This window comes from Oncorhynchus keta, chromosome 1 (genome assembly GCF_023373465.1).
Source record: "Oncorhynchus keta strain PuntledgeMale-10-30-2019 chromosome 1, Oket_V2, whole genome shotgun sequence".
Lineage (NCBI taxonomy): Eukaryota > Metazoa > Chordata > Actinopteri > Salmoniformes > Salmonidae > Oncorhynchus > Oncorhynchus keta.
The window spans coordinates 78579064-78597653 of NC_068421.1; the positions used below are offsets into that span (position 1 = coordinate 78579064).

Genomic DNA, 18590 nt, shown 5'->3' on the forward strand with positions numbered 1-18590 from the left:
TGCCATTGAGATTTTCCCACTGTGTCGTGTCTGAGTCCTCACCCCTCTGCCTGTGTCTATAAACAGGAAATTACCCACCTTTGAAGACAGGAAATGAAGCGGACACAAATCAAAGCAGACTTCCTGGGTCACCTAATCCTTTCATAGAGAGGTAACTTTGTTGTTCCCAGCCGCCACCCCTAGCCTCCCACCAACCCACCCACCCACCCTCTCAGACCCCCTTCCTCTCTCTGATCCCTCCTGTAGGTTGTGTTCTGGGCCACACTTCGGTGTGTGTTTTTGTGTGTGTGTGTGTGTGTGTTCTGGGTTTTACTATCAGGGTCCGTTTGCATAAAATATCTGAATTCCCTTTTCCCCTTATCTTTTCCTTTAAAGTTTCCTTAATGTTAAGACAGTTGCTCAAAACATTTTAAGGCAAATTTCCCACATAAATTAAGTGAAAAAGTTAAGGGCCCATGAGGTCCCTTAAGTGCTTCATTCAGTAAGGATATCACTGTAAACATAATTTGTGGAGGTGAATGTTGCTTTCTTCTGCAAAAGGAAATCATCAAGCAGTTACATGTGTATGGAAGGTGCACAATCCATGTCTCCAAAGCTAGCTGGCTGGCTAGCTACCGACTCTGTAAGTTAGCTTGACATGCTAGAAAGTTATAGAAACAAGTTGAGAAAAAGGAACTAAAGGAAACATGTTTCATTATCTTCTGAATCAATTTGTTTATCCTATCTTGAATGTAGTTCTATTTTGTGATCTCCCAAAATAATTGAGATCTCTTTGATGAGATATTCAGTCAGTGAATCAGGTCGTCTCCATGGTAACCAGATACTCTTTCTGCCATGCATGCCTTCAAACTACAGTAAAACACCTTAAGTATGCCCTTACCTAAGGAAAACGCTTGAGGGGCTCAATGCAACATCCTTAAACAATTCCCTCAGATGAGGGGAAATTATTCCTTAAGGTAAATCCTTAAGGGAAACACTTTAGATGTTTTCTGCAACCGAGACCAGAAGTCCTCACAAGGATAGTAAAACAAGGAAAATTAGGACAAGTGGGGACATTTTGCCAGTCGCAACCAAGAAAAAGGCTATTTTAGGCTTAGGGGTTAGGTTTAGGATTACAATTAGGGTTAGGGTTAAGGGTTAGGAGTTGGGGGTTAGGTTTAAGGTTACGGGTTTGAGGTTAAGGTTAGGCTTAGATTAATTTGTAAGGTTAGAGGTTAGGGAAAATAGGATTTTGAATGGAAATCACCTGATGTGTCCCCACAAGTATAGTAAAACAAAAGTGTGTGTGTGTGTGTGCATGTGTGTGTGTGTGTGTATGTGCGTAAGGTTAATCTTTCAACTGTGCCACCCTGTCCTCGGTGTCACACCATCAATTTAGTCAAATGTCACTGAGCACAAAAGCACAGGGAGATCCCAGGTTAAGGCAGCAAGGCGGTTGGTGTGTCAGACCCACCAAGCTACAGACAGCTCAGATACATCAACTTTACCCTATTCATCTCAGTTCTGTTTTAAATGGCACAGTGCACTACTTTTGGCCAGAGTCCATTTGGGACACACACGCCTTCATCCATAATGGAACTCTATTCCCTAATAAGTGCACAAATTTTGACCAGAGCCGTATAAGCCCTGGTCATTAGTAGTACACTATGTGGGAAATAGGGTACCATTTGGGACACACGCATGGTGATTGGGGAGCACCTCATCACATCGTAACTTTGGCCCTCACAACCTCTGTTGCCATGGAAATGGGGGATTGTCAAGCATTCTGTCTCTGAGGAAAGGACAGTCCAAAAACCCGAGATGTCATTCAGTATGCGTGTGTGTGTGTGTGTGTGTGTGAGCATCTAACGTAAGGCAAGAAATAGACAGAACGTAAAGCAAGGAATAGGCCAATGAGAGGACGGAGAGAGAGGGTGTCTAGAGGAGATGCTGCTGTAGCTGTGGTGGTATATGTTGTCTGGCCTTGACTGTGTGTGACTGGGGTGTAAACCTTTCTCCTGGGTCCTCTCAATACCCCGTCCACCCCCTACCCCACCAAGATTAGCTGATTATCCCTCTCCTCTACCTCTTCCATCCCTCCCTTCTGTCTCATCTCCAGCTCTATCAATCCCCTCCTCTATTCCAGCCCTCCCTTCTATCTCTACACCAGCTCCATCCATCCCCTCCTCTATTCTAGCCCTCCCTTCTGTCTCTACACCAGCTCCATCCATCCCCTCCTCTATTCCAGCCCTCCCTTCTGTCTCTACACCAGCTCCATCCATCCCCTCCTCTATTCTAGCCCTCCCTTCTGTATCTACACCAGCTCCATCCATCCCCTCCTCTATTCTAGCCCTCCCTTCTGTCTATATACCAGCTCCATCCCTTCCTCTATTCTAGTCCTCCCTTCTGTCTCTACACCAGCTCCATTCATCCCCTTCTCTATTCTAGGATTGGGCTGTGTTTTAATGGGTGTTTTGAAGCCATAGAAAAGCAAAGCCATGTAAATTGTTAAAATAGCTTTTGTCTCCTTCAAGACATCAGAACTAACTTCTTTGGTGTGTAACTCCAGACCTTATAGTGGATGGTTAAGTGCATTTCTTCTGTCTTCCTTAGACCTAGACTACATCCCAAATGGCACCCTACTCCCTACAAAGCGCACTACTTTTGACCAGAGCCCTATGGGAATAGGTTGCCATTGGTGGGTGCTTATGTGTTAATTTGCATATCCCAACTACCCTAAGAGACCCTCTGAGAGTGGAGTCATGGCCAGGGTCAGCCATTATGAGCAGCAACCATCAGCAATTAGGGTTAAGTGCTTTGCTCAAGAGCACATGGGCAGATGTTTCACCTTGCCGGCTCTGGATTTGGTTACTGTCCCAACACTCTAACCACTCGGCTACCTGCTGCCCATGTGCCTGCGTGGTGTTTAATTCATTTCCAGTATATACTGCTTCTTTGAGTGATATAGGCTACTTTGCATATTCACTAGTTTTAATCAAGATGAATTACACACACAATTCACGCAAACACACACACACACACACATGTCCCATGTTATCCTCTCTTGTTTCCCTCCCAATTGGAGACCAGACCCTTTTCTGTGTATTAATGACTTACTTTGAGTTTGCAGTGATCTGTTATTTAACATAATTGTGTGCCTTCCTCTAATTGCCATGAATTTCTATGGATTGCAGTGCCTCGTCCTCCTTCTGTGTTTCTAATTTATTTATTGTAGACTTTTTGACACACACAGGCTTGCACACACAAACACCACAGATGGAGAGAGAGACACACACAGAGAGGGGAGGGAGAAAGAGAGAGAGGGAGAGGGAGATAAGTATTATTCCCCACATTGTCCAAAAAATGTGAAGGCCAGCTGATTAATATCAAAGCCATTTTTATGACTAGAGATCTCGGTGCGACTTCACCGCATATGTACACGCGTCAAAATCCACTTAGCTCACGGCAATATTCAATTAATTATTCAGATGCACGAGAAGAGATGAATAAACCGGATAATTCCTCACACCTGCTGAGAGACTATTAGATAACGGTGACGGTTTGTGTCATGAGGAACTCAAGGGGGTTGAAACATAAGGAAACCGTAGAAACCAGATGTTGTTGTTGCGCTTTATTTAAAAGATCACCTGTGATGCTCACCGGTAGCGCATGCTATTAATAATCTGGAAATACAGCAGTCAGTAGATCCGGGGAATCACTGGCTTGTTTTGGTCTCTCTCTCTCTGTCTCTCTCTCTGTGTCTGTGTTTGTCTGTGCGTGCGTGTAGGGTGCATTTGTCTGTGTTTGTGTAGGGGGATGTAGAGGAAAGACAGCTCTCTTTTTTGAGGGAAAAATAGAGCAGCTCGAGATGTGTTTGTCAAATGAAAGCAGCCTTTGGTTTTGACCTGACAGAATGATCGTTCTTATTTTAGGGAGACCTGTATTGTTTGGAATGGTGCACTGCAATCATGATCCAACCCAGCCTGGTCTCAGAGCAAAATGTATTATATGTTACTAAAATCCGTGCCACTCCATTAGTATGAAATGTTACATTACGTTAAGTTACTTTACTGGACCTGTTTAGTACGATGTATTACGTTCGATAAGACAGTATGATGCAAAAATGAACTCAAATGTTGTGTGTTCGAATCTCATCATGGACAACGTTAACATTTTAGCGAACTACTTACCACTTTTTAGCCACTTAGCATGTGAGTTAACCCTTCCCCTTCCCCTACCGCTAACCTTAAACCTTTAAACAAACTCCTAACCCTAACCTCAGCTAACGTTAGCTAACAAATTTGAATTTGTAACATATCATATGTAATACAAATTTGCAATATATTGTACGAATTGTAATTCATAACATACTTTATGTGCTCCAATTCGTATTATATTGTATGACACTATAACATTGGTAGGCCAATGTTATGTAACCTAACCCATGGTTTTAGAAACATATACTGCATTTGCTCTGTGGGATCCTCCTCACCTCTCCAGTACCTCAACATTACATTTGTCTGGGGCTGAGCAGAGACAGCGCTGCTGGTGGTCTGCCTCCAGAGCGCTTGAGAGAGAGAGAGACAGAGAGTGAGCGAAGGGGAGAGATGCGCTCCTGTGTGGCTGTGTGGTTCAGGCTACCTTTCTGACGACGAAACAGTCAACCTGTGGATAGCAGCGGGTGGGGTGAGGATATTAAACTCGCGAGCTCTACTGTCACTGCTGCGGACACCCCACCCCCCTTCCCCTCCAGCTCAAGCCGCCGAAATCTAGGATGCACGGGCTGCCAGCAGCTCCCGTTTAATTCATGAAAGGAGAGGGACCGACGCCAAGTCTGGGGGCGCGCGCCGAGCCCGCTTTATGAATGGCCCGAACATGGAGGAAATTCCGTTTGAAAGAGTCCAGACCCGGAAGGAGGGTCACTGTCCGGCCGCCACCGGTACAACCATCGCTGCCGTCGCGTGCGAGGACGAGTTCGACAGCAAAGAGCTCGAGACGCTCTTCCAAAACTACAACCTGAAGCTAGAGCAGACGGCAACGCTCAAAGCCCTCGCGGTGCTCATCGTGGCCGCCTCGTCCCTCGCGCTGATGGAGCTTCTGTCCGGTCCCCGGCTCACGGTGTCCAAGGGCTCTCACCCGGTGCACAGCGTAGTGTTCGTCTCTCTCTTTATAGTCACCAACGTCAAGTACCTGCAAGTGACGCAGCTGCAGCAGATCGCCAAGCTCGCGCTGCTCTTCAGCTTCACCTTCGCGCTCCTCTGCTGCCCGTTCCCCCTCGCGCTTGGCGCCGCCGGCGTGGGGGCTCCCCCGGCACCGGAGCAAGGCGTGTGGCAGCTCATGCTGGTCACTCTCGTGGCATACGTGCTGCTCCCGGTGCGGACGCTGCTCGCAGTGCTGTTTGGTATGATGGTGGCCGTTTCCCACTTCATCGTCACGGCGACATCAGTCACGGCCAGAAAACACAAGCTCTGGAGACCGGTAAGTTCTGCACACTCGGTACTCCCGCTCAGACTCTCATTTAGAATCCCCGGTTAGTCAGCTAATCTGTCATTTAGAACGAGCTCTACCGACCTAAGTAAGCCTTAACTAACCAGCCTTCTCTTCAAGTCCCCTGTTTTCACTGTTATAGCCTATGCTTTGTTTCAGTGTGACTAGTTGTGCATTTCCCTCCATTTTCTATTGAATATCAGTGTCTATCGATAGGCCAGTGCTGCACTGCTGTTGTTATAAGTGGTGTGGTGGTGGTTGTGGACCCTGGTGGTGTGAGAGGTTTTGTATCAAACTTTCCAGTTTTACAAACCTCCGACTATTGAACCACACGCAGCAGATGCTGTCCACTCGCGGTGGTGCTGAAACGAAGAGCGTAGTGCACGCGGAGCTTTTCACGTACAAATCATCTAACAAAACATAACACACACACACACACACACACACACACACACACACACACACACACACACACACACACACACACACACACACACACACACACACACACACACACACACACACACACACACACACACACAATTTAATCCACTTTCCAAAATAAACCATCCATATAGAAATGATAGATTATAAACCATGATGTTTTGGTATACCCACTAAAAACACAAATCCACCATTATTATACAACAGAAATACAACAACAACTTGCACCAACACCACCACAACAACGAATTACTATATAACCCAATGTGAATGCCATTCATAACTTCATTCAACTGAAAACCAACCATTCTGTCATTCAAGTGTCCAATACCTGTCATGGTGATATAGGTTACAGAAGGACCTTAGGTATACACAATATGCTTTCCGATCAATATGAAGTGGTTTATGTTAAGTGGTTTGAATAAGCATGTTGACTTTAGAATCAAAGTGGTTTACATTAGCAGTCACAGTGTTCTATGAAAGTAAGAAAGGAAGGAAGCAGGAACTGAAGTAAAGAAAGAAAGGTATTGACATTAGCATTGGGTATATTTATTATTGGGTATAGTTAGTATCGGGTATCTTTAGTATTGGATATAGTTAGTATCAGGAATATTTATTATCGGGCATATTTATTATAGGGTATATTTATTATTGGGTACATTTGATATTGGGTATATTTAATATTAGGTATATTTAATATTAGGTATATTTAGTATCGGGTATATTTAAAATGGGGTATATTTAATATTGGGTATATTTAAAATCGGATATTGAGTGGGTGTTCTATAACAATCAACCTTTACCCTTTGAAAATGGCCTGGTGTGTTTAAGGTTACCAGAGTTCAGTCATCACATTAACTACACACACAGAATCAATAACCAAGTATCAATGATAAATAGCCTTCTCCGTCTGCTCTCTCTCCCTATCTCTCCGCTACTCCCTCTTTGTGGTCTACCTTTATGGTCTATTGTATAGATAACTTCAATGGTTTATTTTGAACCCCCCCCCTCCACACAAACACACACACACTGACTGTATACATTGTTCTTGTGTTCTTGTCCCGTGTGATCTGCAGCTGGTGGCCAATGCTGTACTATTCACCAGTGTCAACCTGTCTGGAGTCTTTGTCAGGGTGCTGACTGAGCGTGCTCAAAGGAAGGTCTTCCTGCAGGCTAGGAGCTGCATAGAGGAAAGGCTACGACTAGAGGATGAGAATGAGAAGCAGGTGAGAGAGACACACACACACACACACACACACACACACACACACACACACACACACACACACACACACACACACACACACACACACACACACACACACACACACACACACACACACACACACACACACACACACACGTGCGTGCAAACACACAAAAGCAGATACATATACACGCATTACCAGTCATACGTCTGGACACACCTACATTCAAGGATTTTTCTTTATTTTTACAACTTTCTACATTGTAGAATAATAGTGAAGACATTAGGACTATGAAATAACACATATGGAATCATGTAGTAACCATAAAAGTGTTTAAAAAATCAAAATATATCTGAGATTCTTCAAAGTAGTCAACCTTTGTCTTGATGACAGCTTTGCACACTCTTGGCATTCTCTCAACCAGCTTCATGAGGAATGCTTTTCCAACAGTCTTGAAGGAGTTCCCACATATGTTGAGCACTTGATGGCTGCTTTTCCTTCACTCTGCGGTCCAACTTATCCCAAACCATCTCAATTGGGTTGAGGCTAGGTCCTCTGATGCAGCACTCCATCACTCTCCTTGGTCAAAATAGCCCTTACACAGCCTGGAGGTATGTTTTGTGTCATTGTCCTGTTGAAAAAGAAATGATAGTCCCAACTAAGCACAAACCATATGCTATGGTGTATTGATGCAGAATGCTGTGGTAGCCATGCTGGTTAAGTGTGCCTTGAATTCTAAATAAATCACAGACAGTGTCACTAACAAAGCACCCAAACACCATCACACCTCCACCTCCATGCTTCACAGTGGGAACCACACATGCAGAGATCATTCGTTCACCTACTCTGCGTCTCACAAAGACACGGCGGTTAGAACCAAAAATCTCAAATCTGGACACATCAGACCAAAGGACAGGTTTCCACTGGTCTAATGTCCATTGCTCATGTTTCTTGGCCCAAGCAAGTCTCTTCTTCTTATTGATGTCCTTTAGTAGTGGTTTCTTTGCAGCAATTCAACCATGAAGGCCTGATTCTCGCAGTTGGTGTATCTGTTACTTGAAATCTGTGAAGCATTTATTTGGGCTGCTATTTCTGAGGCTGGTAACTCTAATGAACGTATCCTCTGCAGCAGAGGTAACTCTGGGTCTTCCTTTCCTGTGGCGGTCCTCATGAGAGTCGGTTTCATCATAGAGCTTGATGGATTTTGTGACTCCACTAGAATCAAATCAAATCAAATCAAATTTATTTATATAGCCCTTCGTACATCAGCTGATATCTCAAAGTGCTGTACAGAAACCCAGCCTAAAACCCCAAACAGCAAACAATGCAGGTGTAAAAGCACGGTGGCTAGGAAAACTCCCTAGAAAGGCCAAAACCTAGGAAGAAACCTAGAGAGGAACCGGGCTATGTGGGGTGGCCAGTCCTCTTCTGGCTGTGCCGGGTAGAGATTATAACAGAACATGACCAAGATGTTCAAATGTTCATAAATGACCAGCATGGTCAAATAATAATAAGGCAGAACAGTTGAAACTGGAGCAGCAGCACAGTCAGGTGGACTGGGGACAGCAAGGAGCCTTCATGTCAGGTAGTCCTGGGGCACGGTCCTAGGGCTCAGGTCAGTTGAAACTGGAGCAGGAGCATGGCCAGGTGGACTGGGGACAGCAAGGAGTCCTCATGTCAGGTAGTCCTGGGACATGGTCCTAGGGCTCAGGTCCTCCGAGAGAGAGAAAGAAAGAGAGAAGGAGAGAATTAGAGAACGCACACTTAGATTCACACAGGACACCGAATAGGACAGGAGAAGTACTCCAGATATAACAAACTGACCCTAGCCCCGACACATAAACTACTGCAGCATAAATACTGGAGGCTGAGACAGGAGGGGTCAGGAGACACTGTGGCCCCATCCGAGGACACCCCGGACAGGGCCAAACAGGAAGGATATAACCCCACCCACTTTGCCAAAACACATCCCCCACACCACTAGAGGGATATCTTCAACCACCAACTTACCATCCTGAGACAAGGCCGAGTATAGCCCACAAAGATCTCCGCCACGGTACAACCCAAGGGGGGCAACCCAGACAGGCCGACCACAACAGTGAATCAACCCACCTAGGTGACGCACCCCCCCAGGGACGGCACGAGAGAGCCCCAGCAAGCCAGTGACTCAGCCCCGTAACAGGGTTAGAGGCAGAGAATCCCAGTGGAAAGAGGGGAACCGGCCAGGCAGAGACAGCAAGGGCGGTTCGTTGCTCCAGAGCCTTTCCGTTCACCTTCCCACTCCTGGGCCAGACTACACTCAATCATATGACCCACTGAAGAGATGAGTCTTCAGTAAAGACTTAAAGGTTGAGACCGAGTTTGCGTCTCTGACATGGGTAGGCAGACCGTTCCATAAAAATGGAGCTCTATAGGAGAAAGCCCTGCCTCCAGCTGTTTGCTTAGAAATTCTAGGGACAATTAGGAGGCCTGCGTCTTGTGACCGTAGCGTACGTGTAGGTATGTACGGCAGGACCAAATCAGAGAGGTAGGTAGGAGCAAGCCCATGTAATGCTTTGTAGGTTAGCAGTAAAACCTTGAAATCAGCCCTTGCTTTGACAGGAAGCCAGTGTAGAGAGGCTAGCACTGGAGTAATATGATCAAATTTTTTGGTTCTAGTCAGGATTCTAGCAGCCGTATTTAGCACTAACTGAAGTTTATTTAGTGCTTTATCCGGTAGCCGGAAAATAGAGCATTGCAGTAGTCTAACCTAGAAGTGACAAAAGCATGGATTAATTTTTCTGCATCATTTTGGACAGAAAGTTTCTGATTTTTGCAATGTTACGTAGATGGAAAAAAGCTGTCCTCGAAATGGTCTTGATATGTTCTTCAAAAGAGAGATCAGGGTCCAGAGTAACGCCGAGGTCCTTCACAGTTTTATTTGAGACGACTGTACAACCATTAAGATTAATTGTCAGATTCAACAGAAGATCTCTTTGTTTCTTGGGACCTAGAACAAGCATCTCTGTTTTGTCCGAGTTTAATAGTAGAAAGTTTGCAGCCATCCACTTCCTTATGTCTGAAACACATGCTTCTAGCGAGGGCAATTTTGGGGCTTCACCATGTTTCATTGAAATGTACAGCTGTGTGTCATCCGCATAGCAGTGAAAGTTTACATTATGTTTTCGAATAACATCCCCAAGAGGTAAAATATATAGTGAAAACAATAGTGGTCCTAAAACAGAACCTTGAGGAACACCGAAATGTACAGTTGATTTGTCAGAGGACAAACCATTCACAGAGACAAACTGATATCTTTCCGACAGATAAGACCTAAACCAGGCCAGAACATGTCCGTGTAGACCAATTTGGGTTTCCAATCTCTCCAAAAGAATGTGGTGATCGATGGTATCAAAAGCAGCACTAAGGTCTAGGAGCACGAGGACAGATGCAGAGCCTCGGTCCGATGCCATTAAAATGTCATTTACCACCTTCACAAGTGCCGTCTCAGTGCTATGATGGGGTCTAAAACCAGACTGAAGCATTTCGTATACATTGTTTGTCTTCAGGAAGGCAGTGAGTTGCAAAATCTTTGAGAGGAATGGAAGATTCGATATAGGCCGATAGTTTTTTATATTTTCTGGGTCAAGGTTTGGCTTTTTCAAGAGAGGCTTTATTACTGCCACTTTTAGTGAGTTTGGTACACATCCAGTGGATAGAGAGCCGTTTATTATGTTCAACATAGGAGGGCCAAGCACAGGAAGCAGCTCTTTCAGTAGTTTAGTTGGAATAGGGTCCAGTATACAGCTTGAAGGTTTAGAGGCCATGATTATTTTCATCATTGTGTCAAGAGATATAGTACTAAAACACTTGAGCGTCTCTCTTGATCCTAGGTCCTGGCAGAGTTGTGCAGACTCAGGACAACTGAGGTTTGGAGGAATACGCAGGTTTAAAGAGGAGTCCGTAATTTGCTTTCTAATAATCATAATCTTTTCCTCAAAGAAGTTCATGAATTTATCACTGCTAAAGTGAAAGTCATCCTCTCTTGGGGAATGCTGCTTTTAGTTAGCTTTGCCACAGTATCAAAAAGGAATTTCGGATTGTTCTTATTTTCCTCAATTAAGTTAGAAAAATAGGACGATCGAGCAGCAGTAAGGGCTCTTCGGTACTGCACGGTACCGTCCTTCCAAGCTAGTCGGAAGACTTCCAGTTTGGTGTGGCGCCATTTCCGTTCCAATTTTCTGGAAGCTTGCTTCAGAGCTCGGGTATTTTCTGTGTACCAGGGAGCTAGTTTCTTATGAGACATTTTTTTAGTTTTTAGGGGTGCAACTGCATCTAGGTATTGCGCAAGGTTAAATTGAGATCCTCAGTTAGGTGGTTAACGGATTTTTGTCCTCTGGCGTCCTTGGGTAGGCAGAGGGAGTCTGGAAGGGCATCAAGGAATCTTTGTGTTGTCTGTGAATTTATAGCACGACTTTTGATGTTCCTTGGTTGGGGTCTGAGCAGATTATTTGTTGCAATTGCAAACGTAATAAAATGGTGGTCCGATAGTCCAGGATTATGAGGAAAACATTAAGATCCACAACATTTATTCCATGGGACAAAACTAGGTCCAGCGTATGACTGTGACAGTGAGTGGGTCCAGAGACATGTTGGACAAAACCCATTGAGTCGATGATGGCTCCAAAAGCCTTTTTGGAGTGGGTCTGTGGACTTTTCCATGTGAATATTAAAGTCACCAAAGATTAGAATATTATCTGCAATGACTACAAGGTCTGATAGGAATTCAGGAACTCAGTGAGAAACGCTGTATATGGCCCAGGAGGCCTGTAAACAGTAGCTATAAAAAGTGATTGAGTAGGCTGCATAGATTTCATGACTAGAAGCTCAAAAGACGAAAACGTCATTTTTTTTTTTTTTGTAAATTGAAATTTGCTATCGTAAATGTTAGCAACACCTCCGCCTTTGCGGGATGCACGGGGATATGGTCACTAGTGTAGCCAGGAGGTGAGGCCTCATTTAACACAGTAAATTCATCAGGCTTAAGCCATAGAAGAAACTTCAAAGGTTCTTGAAATGTTCCGCTTTGACTGACCTTCATTTCTTAAAATAATGATGGACTGTTGTTTCTCTTTGCTTATTTGAGCTGGTCTTGCCATAATATGAACTTGGTCTTTTTCCAAATAGGGCTGTCTTCTGTATACCACCCCTATCTTGTCACCACACAACTGATTGGCTGAAACGCATTAAGAAGGAAAGAACCCACAAATGGACTTTTAACAAGGCACACCTTAATTAAAATGCATTCCAGGTGACTACCTCATGAAGCTGGTTGAGAGAATGCCAAGAGTGTGCAAAGCTGTCATCAAGGCAAAGGGTGGCTACTTTGAAGATTCTCAAATATAAAATATATTTTTGATTTGTTTATCACTTTTTTGGTTACTACATACATTTACATTTACATTTAAGTCATTTAGCAGAAGCTCTTATCCAGAGCGACTTACAAATTGGTATGTGTTATTTCGTAGTCTTGATTAAAATGATTCTATAACGTATATAATATAATGTATACAATAGTAAAAACATAGATAATCCCTTTAATCCCTTTGACTGGCGCTGTATGTGCGTAAGCACGCAGGTATACATGCATGCATACACACACACACACACACACACACACACACACACACACACACACACACACACACACACACACACACACACACACACACACACACACACACACACACACACACACACTATTTCAAATACACACACAAATATGCACATACTGTACATACTGACAGTAGAGTACATGGACATATTTTCAAGCAGAGTTATTTTCTTGCATAGGCATCACCCACTTTAAAAATGCTGAGGTAAAAACAACTAAATTTGGGAAAATATTGGACCGAACACCTTTTGGGTTGGGTTTTTGATGCTGGGTTATTGAGCTACGATCAGAGATGGGAAGTATTTCTGTTACATGTATTTGAAATACATGTTTTAATGCATTTAGATTTTGATAATTGAGCAGATGCTTTTATTCAGAATGACAGTGCATTCAACTGAGGTAGAAAAACAACAACATATCACAGTCAACTGAGGTAGAAAAACAACAACATATCACAGTCAACTGAGGTAGATAAACAACAACATATCACAGTCAACTGAGGTAGATAAACAACAACATATCACAGTCAACTGAGGTAGATAAACAACAACATATCACAGTCAACTGAGGTAGAAAAACAACAACATATCACAGTCAACTGAGGTAGATAAACAACAACATATCACAGTCAACTGAGGTAGATAAACAACAACATATCACAGTCAACTGAGGTAGAAAAACAACAACATATCACAGTCAACTGAGGTAGAAAAACAACAACATATCACAGTCAACTGAGGTAGATAAACAACAACATATCACAGTCAACTGAGGTAGAAAAACAACAACATATCACAGTCAACTGAGGTAGAAAAACAACAACATATCACAGTCAACTGAGGTAGATAAACAACAACATATCACAGTCAACTGAGGTAGAAAAACAACAACATATCACAGTCAACTGAGGTAGATAAACAACAACATATCACAGTCAACTGAGGTAGAAAAACAACAACATATCACAGTCAACTGAGGTAGATAAACAACAACATATCACAGTCAACTGAGGTAGAAAAACAACAACATATCACAGTCAACTGAGGTAGATAAACAACAACATATCACAGTCAACTGAGGTAGATAAACAACAACATATCACAGTCAACTGAGGTAGAAAAACAACAACATATTACAGTCAACTGAGGTAGAAAAACAACAACATATTACAGTCAACTGAGGTAGAAAAACAACAACATATCACAGTCAACTGAGGTAGATAAACAACAACATCACAGTCAACTGAGGTAGAAAAACAACAACATATCACAGTCAACTGAGGTAGAAAAACAACATATCACAGTCAACTGAGGTAGATAAACAACAACATATCACAGTCAACTGAGGTAGATAAACAACAACATATCACAGTCAACTGAGGTAGATAAACAACAACATATCACAGTCAACTGAGGTAGAAAAACAACAACATATCACAGTCAACTGAGGTAGAAAAACAACAACATATCACAGTCAACTGAGGTAGATAAACAACAACATATCACAGTCAACTGAGGTAGAAAAACAACAACATATCACAGTCAACTGAGGTAGAAAAACAACAACATATCACAGTCAACTGAGGTAGATAAACAACAACATATCACAGTCAACTGAGGTAGATAAACAACAACATATCACAGTCAACTGAGGTAGAAAAACAACAACATATTACAGTCAACTGAGGTAGAAAAACAACAACATATCACAGTCAACTGAGGTAGAAAAACAACAACATATCACAGTCAACTGAGGTAGATAAACAACAACATATCACAGTCAACTGAGGTAGAAAAACAACAACATATCACAGTCAACTGAGGTAGATAAACAACAACATATCACAGTCAACTGAGGTAGATAAACAACAACATATCACAGTCATGGCCAGTAAAACGGTTCTGTGATCATTACTGAGAAGGTTTTTGCAGTTCGGCCAGCTTCTTGCAAATTGATTTAAAAATACAAATGACAAAACAAAACACTTTTCATTTTGATATATTTGTCATTAGACATTTGCAAGTAGCCCGGCCGAACTGCAACAACATTCACAGTAACGGTTACTTACCATGACTGTGATATGTTCTGTTTATCTACCTTAGTTGAATGCACTGTCACTCTAGATAAGAGAGTTTGCTAAATTACCTAAATGTACAGTTGGAAGTTTACACGCACCTTAGCCAAATACATTTAAACTCTGTTTTTCACAATTCCTGACATTTAATCCTAGAAAACAATTCCCTGTCTCAGGTCAGTTAGTATCACCACTTTATTTTAAGAATGTGAAATGTCAGAATAATAGTAGAGAGAATTATTTATTTCAGCTTTTAATTCTTTCATCACATTCTCAGTGGGTCAGAAGTTTACATACACTCACTTAGTATTTGGTAGCATTGCCTTTAAATTGTTTAACTTGGGTCAAATGTTTCAGGTAGCCCATTCCTCCTGATAGAGCTGGTGTAATTGAGTCAGGTTTGTAGCCTCCTTACTCGCACACGCATTTTTCAATTCTGCCCACAAATTTTCTATAGGATTGATGTCATCAGGGCTTTGTGATGGCCACTCCAATACCTTGACATTGCTGTCCTTAAGCTATTTTGCCACAATTTTGGAAGTATGCTTGGGGTCATTGTCCATAAGGAAGACCAATTGCGATCAAGCTTTAAATTCCTGACTGATGTTTTGAGATGTTGCTTCAATATATCCACATCATTTTTACTCATGATGCCATCTATTTTGTGAAGTGCACCAGTCCCTCCTGCAGCAAACACCCCCACAACATGATGCTGCCACCCCCGTGCTTCATGGTTGGGATGGTGTTTTTCAGCTTGCGAGCCTCCCCCTTTCTCCTCCAAACATAACAATGGTCATTATGGCCAAACAGTTCTATTTTTGTTTCATCAGACCAGAGGACATTTCTCCAAAAAGTACGATCTTTGTCCCCATGTGCAGTTGCAAACGATAGTCTGGCTTTTTTATGGCGGTTTTGGAGCAGTGGCTTTGTTCTTGCTGAGCGGCCTTTCAGGTTATGTCTATATAGGACTCATTTTACTGTGGATATAGATACTTTTGTACCTGTTTCCTCCAGCATCTTCACAAGGTCCTTTGCTGTTGTTCTGGGATTGATTTGCACTTTTCGCACCAAAGTACATTCATCTCTAGGAGACAGAATGCGTCTCCTTCCTGAGTGGTATGATGGCTGCGCGGTCGGTCCCATGGTGTTTATACTCGCATACTATTGTTTGAACAGCTGAACGTGGCACCTTCAGGCATTTGGAAATCTACAATTCTTTTCTGAGGTCTTGGCTGATTTCTTTTGTTTTTCCCAAATGTCAAGCAATGAGACACTGAGTGTGAAGATAGGCCTTGAAATACATCCACAGGTACACCTCCAATTTACTCAAATGATGTCTGTTAGCCTATCAGAAGCTTCTAAAGCCAAGACATACTTTTCTGGAATTGTCCAAGCTGTTTAAAGGCACAGTCAACTTAGTGTATGTAAACTTCTGACCCCCTGGAATTGTGATACAGTGAATTATAAGTGCAATAATCTATCTGTAAACAATTGTTGGAAAAATTACTTGTGTCATGCACAATGTAGATATCCTAACCGACTTGCCAAAACTATAGTTTGTTAACAATACATTTGTGGAGTGGTTGAAAAACGAGTTTTAATGACTCCAACCTAAATGTATGTAAACTTCAGATTTCAACTGTATATGTGGAAATGAACAACTGCAAGGCACACTAGGTATTGTCATTGGCCTCGTTTAATTTTTACATCTACATTTACATTTAGTTAATTTAGCAGAAGCTCTTATCACACTATGGTGCCATCAGACTTCTGATACCAACTTAGGGTGAAAGGGGCTACAAAATTGTGAACTGCTGTACAGAAATGGTATAGAAAGGTATTTTGTACATTACAGCTTTCAAAAGTATCTTGTTAGAAAATACATTGGAGAGTAGTAGTAGCCCATTGTAATACAAAATACATGTAACGGAAATACTGCCCATCAGGTCATAGTTCAGTGACCAAACTGCGGGGTCAAAAATAACCCACACGTGTTCTGTCCGCTATTTACCCAGCACTGGGTTGGTTTTTAACCCATCGTTCTTTAGAGTGCATCTTGTGTAAATAATGTGTGTTTGAGCTTGATACGTTTCAGAGTGACTTTCTAAAGGTTGCAGGTGCCAATGTAGCTTCTGCAACAATAAGCCCACAGGCACACAGTAACTATGACAGCAGCTATATGAGGAAAGAACAATTAGCGTAGCGTACGCATTACACCACACACACACTCCACCCCCTCCTCACACACCTGCACACACACATGAACAACATTAGACACCCACCCTTCCTCTCCTCCTCAGCCCAATATACCTACCTATAGAAGTCGCTTATAAGAATCAAATATCTTAGCACCCATACCCCGTTACACACACACACACACACACACACACACACACACACACACACACACACACACACACACACACACACACACACACACACACACACACACACACACACACACACACACACACACACACACACACACACACACACACACCTGTTGTTTGTAGATTAGCTGATGAAATGTTGTGTTGTTTCCCTGTCCTGCAATAACAGCTCTGATCTCTGACAGGTCATTATTACACAGGCAGATTGCTTTCATGGTCTCCCCACGCCGCCCGCTAAAGGTCACTAGTTTATCTGGGTACCAAAAACGCACACAGCACCCTGATTGGGATCTGGGAACAGCACTTTGTCATGATGTAAACCCCCACTGAACCAGTCTAGTCTGCCATTTGGATCATAATAACCAAACCAGTCTATTATATTGTTCCTATAACAAATCCAGTCTGCTATTCTGACAGTAATAACCAAAACCTGTTTTTTAAACATTTTATTTCAGCGTGTGTCACGTTCTGACCTTAGTTCCTTTGTTTTGTCTTTTGTTTTAGTACGGTCAGGGCGTGAGTTGGGTGGGTTGTCTATATTCGTTTTTCTATGATTTTCTATTTCTGTGTTTGGCCTGGTATGGTTCTCAATCAGAGGCAGCTGTCAATCGTTGTCCCTGATTGAGAACCATATTTAGGTAGCCTGTTTTCCATTGGGTTTTGTGTGTGGTTGTTTTCAGTCTTTGTGTGTCTACACCAGACAGAACTGTTCCGGTTGTTTCTTTGTTGTTTTGTTATTCAGTGTTCAGTTTACTTGATTAAGAAGATGAACACGTACCACGCTGCGCATTGGTCCTCACCTTCTTCCCACGACAGGTGTTACAGAACCACCCACCACCAAAGGACCAAGCAGCGTGGTACTGGGCAGCAGCAGCAGCAGCAGCGAGATCTGGACTATGTTACAACATGGGACGAAACAGAGAGGTGGTCGGTTGACCCAGGGAGAGTGCCGGAGCCCGCCTGGGATTCTCTGGAACAATGTGAGGAGGGATATCGGCGAATGGAGTTGGCACAGCGATCAAGGAGGCCCGAGAGGCAGCCCCAAATATTTATTGGGGAGGCACGCGGGGAGTGTGGCGAAGTCAGGTAGGAGACCTGCGCCAACTCGCTGTGCTTACCATGGAGAGAGAGGGACCGAGTTATGCCGTGAGGCGCACGGTGTCCCCGATGCATGTGCATAGCCCGGTGCGGTACATTGCAGCGCCTTGTATCGGCCGGGATAGATTGGGCATCGAGCCAGGTGCCATGAAGCCGGCTCAGCGCATCAGGTCTCCAATGCGTCTCCTCGGGCCGGTGTACATGGCACCAGCCCTACGCATGGTGTCCTCGGTTCTCTAGCACAGCCCAGTGCGGGC

The 18590-nt window shown here is 43.2% G+C and overlaps 1 protein-coding gene across 1 annotated transcript in view; it reads left to right on the plus strand.

Moving 5' to 3' along the window:
* Positions 1 to 4365: 4365 nt before the first annotated feature.
* The window catches only part of adcy1a (adenylate cyclase 1a), a 237776-nt gene continuing 223551 nt past the window's right edge, over positions 4366 to 18590 (plus strand). The window contains exons 1-2 of the mRNA XM_052461503.1: positions 4366 to 5457; positions 6987 to 7136. Of these exons, the coding sequence (XP_052317463.1) occupies positions 4840 to 5457; positions 6987 to 7136 (768 nt within the window). The 5' untranslated portion in view covers positions 4366 to 4839. The remainder of the gene's footprint in view (positions 5458 to 6986; positions 7137 to 18590) is intronic.